This window comes from Alligator sinensis, unplaced genomic scaffold, assembly GCF_000455745.1.
Source record: "Alligator sinensis unplaced genomic scaffold, ASM45574v1 scaffold437_1, whole genome shotgun sequence".
NCBI classification, from domain to species: Eukaryota; Metazoa; Chordata; order Crocodylia; family Alligatoridae; genus Alligator; species Alligator sinensis.
Window position 1 is genome coordinate 1984852 of NW_005842176.1, and position 4484 is coordinate 1989335.

The window sequence follows — 4484 nt, forward strand, 5'->3', positions numbered from 1 at the left end:
CCTTCCAGCTGATAAATGCCAGGTCTAGTGCTCAGCACAGCCAGTATTGAACCAAGGCGAGGAAAACAGTCCCAGAAGAATGATGCCATCTCTGGCAATCCCCCTGGCAGGCTTCCTGTTCCTGGTCCTCCCCACAGAGGGGCTTTGCTATGGTTGTGGTGAGTAGAATGAGCTGCACTTGTCTCCATGTGTCCTTAACCCCTGTATTTTGTGGTGGTCCTGCTGGGCTTGTATTCTGAGGGCTGTCTGAAAGGAAGTGGGACTCCTTTCCTCTGACATGTGGAGAAACTGAGGCACAGAGGTAGAAGGGATTCAGCTGGGTGGCAAACAGTCAGCCACATCACTATTCTGCTGCTCACCTCAGTTTCCCCTTCTCAAGGGAAATTTTTGCTGGATTCTTCCTTTCCCGTTCCCAGCTGAGTAGTCAGCTGAGTAGGTGGTATGGGCAGAACCAGCAATGATAGCATCACCTTGGGGAGGGGAGGTGGGTGGGAGGGGGGAGCAGACCCTGCTGAGATCTATTCCACCCCAGGTAGCCTGGATTCAAAGAGACGGTCGCTGTTGTCTTGCTCTGTACTACTGGTAAAACAGGGTTAATGCAATGACTTCTTGGAAGCTGCTACTGGTGACTCAGAGGGGAATTTCCCCTTGTGATGCCTCATGGGACAGACAGGTTGCCTTGCTGTCATCCCTGGACAATACAAGAGTCCCATTATCCCCAGCCACCAGGCCTAGCATTTTGTCCCCTCTAACTTCCTCATGCACCTGCTCTGGGACATGCCTGTCACATAGCAGAGCGAGAATTCAGGGTGGTAAAGAGGGCAGCTACCTCTCTGCTGGGACATGGCATGTGTCTGTGGGAGCACCAGCCCCTGGTTAGCTCTGGTTCCACACTCCCACCCCACAACTCCTGGGGTACAGCAGGAGGCTTGTAGATCATGCCTTTGCTAACGAGAACTATTCTGTAATAGAAAGACTTACGTGTGCCCAAGGGACTTGTTGAGGGGGCCAAGGAAGAAAAGGAAAAATCAACAGGGCACAAGTAGAGTAATACAAAGTATTGATATTTCAGGTCACCGGCAACTGCAAAACTCAGAGGGGGATGGGAGTGAGGGATATCTATTTTGAATTGATGTGTTTTTGGAAGGTTGGGCAAGCCACAAAATCAGAAAATAATAATAAAAAATGTTCCATTTTCAAGTTCAAATTAACTTTTTTAAGAATGTGAAGTCAATTAAAAATAAAGTCTATTTTGAAACAAAATGCAGCTTAGGATGGAAAAAACCTGAAAGGTTTCAATTTTTAGAATATTTTTCTGTAACTGAAACAACTGGCTACCAGCAACAGGAATTTACCATAGGTTCTAGCTTTGGCTGATCTGATCCAACATCTTGTAGAGCAAAATCAAAAGCTCTAGTATTTTACCCAGGACTGATAAGCTAAGTACTGATACTTCAGCTAAGTAGTTTACCCAGGACTGATTCCTCTTGCCTGGCTCATGCCCAAAAACTTTCTCCCCTGTCCCTACCTAGGTCTGGGAGTGAGGCAGGGGCTGCAAAGTGGCAGTAGTGATTATGGTATTACAAGTCCTAGAGCATTTGTACACACCACGGAGTTTGATCCTCATTAATTTAATGCGCCTTAAAAATTTTAACCCGGGTTATTTTGATGCATCGCATTTGTGTTTGCACACCATGGGCTTTCGAATGACTTAAGTCCCGTGTGTAATTCCCCACGGATTCCATCAGGGGGAGCCAAATACCAATCAACCTGTAATAATGTGTTTTCTAATGAATAACAGCAGGAGGTGCATGTTTGCTGGTAAACCGGCCTCCACAGTTCCCGCCCTCTGTCTCCCCCTCACCAGGAGTCTAATGCTAAGTCCCCCCCCACACACCCCATGCCAGGCCACAGTCACCCCAAAATCCTGCCACTTACACCAACCTAGGCTCAGGCCAGTCTCCTAGTGATCCTGACGACAAGCCATGTGAATTATCCCCTCCCATCCCTTTCTATTCCCCCCATGTTACATAGCAATGAAAATTTATACATGAATTTTTGTAACTGTATATAGGATATGATAACACAAATATACAGGGTTGAGACTAGAGCGGGGCACAGGGTGGGGAGGAGCCCAGTGGCGCGGGGAAGACCCAGAGGGGCGCTCCAGCAACAGCACGGAGGAGACCTCAGCAAGTTATGCCTTGACCACTGCCATCTGAGGGAGCATGAGTCATTGGGCCCTTGGGTCCCACAGGGGAAAGAAATTTGGGATGGGCAGGCCCAGAGAAGGGGCTGGGTGAGCAGCCCCTCACCCAGTCAAGGCCCTAAGAGGAGGGCCCCTGGTGCTTCCTAGACACATTCCCCCCAATTAAGGAGTAGATGTTATTAAGATTGTTTATGTTTGCGCCTTATATTGAAATGCTGTATTGTGATATTGTATTGTGTGATGCTGCTGAAACTGTTTATTTGTGATGGGTAAATAGTGCTATCATAGGACAGAGTAATTTCTGAAAAACACCCTATTGGTTTTTCTTGAATGTTAGGTCCCCTAACTGGGTAGGGGTGCATTTGATGCCTATCATTCTGCATTAAAGAAAGAGGGAACTGTTCCTCTCCTCTGTAGGGATAAAAGCACATTTCTGCTGTTATATTTTGCATGATCCTTTAATTAAATACAGGTTCTCCACTGTGGGGTGGGAAACCTGTGGGTTCATTGTGGATATACATTGTTTTCCCTGGGGGGGTTGTAGTTGGGAGTGATTCTTCCCCAGTGTTATTTAGGGTTTGACCTTGGTTATTGGTTAATGTCTTTTGTGTAAATATATGTATATAATATTTAGTTTTATATTTATGTATAGTATATGTTAATAAATACTGTAAATAGTTAAAAGCCTGTCTCGAGTCTAACTCTATAGAGGTAGGAGGGAACCATGAGTCAGTGGTGGTGACCCCTACTACAGCACCCTCACCTCTCACCACTCCCTTGTGATTGGGATCAGGGCACACCCATGGGTATACGTGGGCTACGACATGTACACTTCTTTTTTCTTTTTGAGAAGTTCCCTAATGTGGCTGTTGAGTCAGACGGGCCTCTTGGCCCCTTTTCCTCTTTTTGACTGAATGGGGATGGCCTCTTTTTGAGCAGTGAGAATAATTTTTTGAGGAAGCCTCATCCTTCATGAGCTCCCAGGTTGTCCAATTGCTGGTTGCAAAGGGCCTTACCAACTAGACTCCTGAGCTTACCAAAGTCTGCACATCTGAAGTCTATGACTTCTGTTCTGTTGGTAGAATTCCCAGTCTTTGGGTGGATGGTGAATCTAATCAAAGCATGATCCCTGTCACCCAGAGCACTTCCGATCTTCAGGTCACCTACCACTTCTTCCCCTTTCGTCAGCACCAAGTCCAGAGTGGCTTTTGTCGCTGCCGTGCACTGCAGCGGTGGGGTCGGGACCTTAGAAGCCGTCAGGCGGGTACTTGTGACGCATGGAGTGGAATTAATTAGGCGGACGCTTATCGGTTGCAAAGCAAGATTATTTACTCATGCCGTCAAGGTGGTGAACAACGGAGGTCAGAGATACTTGGTTAGTTACAGCTTAGGGTTCGTAGGTCGGTCTGCATAAGTAGTCAGATAGAAATGGTCGGGCAGAGAAATAGTTGGGCCGGCAGGTCGTTGATTTACGTCTGAGATTAGGTCGAGACGCGGGGGGGCACTGACAAGTGATCAAATTATCAGTTACTCTGATACGTGTGATCAGAGGTCTTCAGGTGTATACGGAGTCGCTCTCCCCTTCTTCTTCCTCTTTGCAGAAGTGTATCGGGGTTTTGTGTAATAGCCAATTGCTTTTCGCCACGTCATAAATTTAATTAGAATCGCCAATTATCTAGCGGTCTTCGCTAGGGTGTTATTTTAGGGCTACTCCCTGTATTACTCTGACCAGTTATAATGATTTATGTAGAGCAAAGAAGGCTAAGTTTTATCTCTGTTAGTGGCGCAGCAATAAATTTCTTTTTGACATGCGCAGCAAAAAAAAAAGCTGTTACTATCATCTTGTTAGTTAACCCTTAGTTAACCTAGTGTAAAATAAAACTGTTTTGATTAATATTTCTTGCTTGTGGCATGGGCACTACTTAATTTGGTTGTGACAGCTTTACTCCTAGTCGGCCCCTCCACAGCCTGTGTCAAGATCAGGTCATCTATAGTTGCCAAGAAGTTGGTTGATCTGCTGGACCTGACTGAATGGTCTTCCCAACAGAGGTCAGGGTAGTTGAAATCACCTATGACAATCAAGTCTTTAGTACTGGCTGCTCTGGTCAGATTCCTGTGATCTTGTCTTCTTGGTTCATAGATTCATAGATTCATAGATGTTAGGGCCGGAAGGGACCTCAATAGATCGAGTCCAACCCCCTGCATAGGCAGGAAAGAGGGCTGGGTCTAGATGACCCCAGCTAGATGCATATCCAACCTCCTCTTGAAGACCCCC

At 46.4% G+C, this 4484-nt stretch overlaps 1 protein-coding gene across 1 annotated transcript in view; it reads left to right on the forward strand.

Annotated features, from left to right (window-relative positions):
• The window catches only part of LOC102372472 (transcobalamin-1-like), a 15239-nt gene continuing 10755 nt past the window's right edge, over nucleotides 1–4484 (forward strand). The window contains exon 1 of the mRNA XM_006026068.2: nucleotides 1–158. Coding sequence (XP_006026130.1) covers nucleotides 80–158 — 79 coding nt within the window. The 5' untranslated portion in view covers nucleotides 1–79. The remainder of the gene's footprint in view (nucleotides 159–4484) is intronic.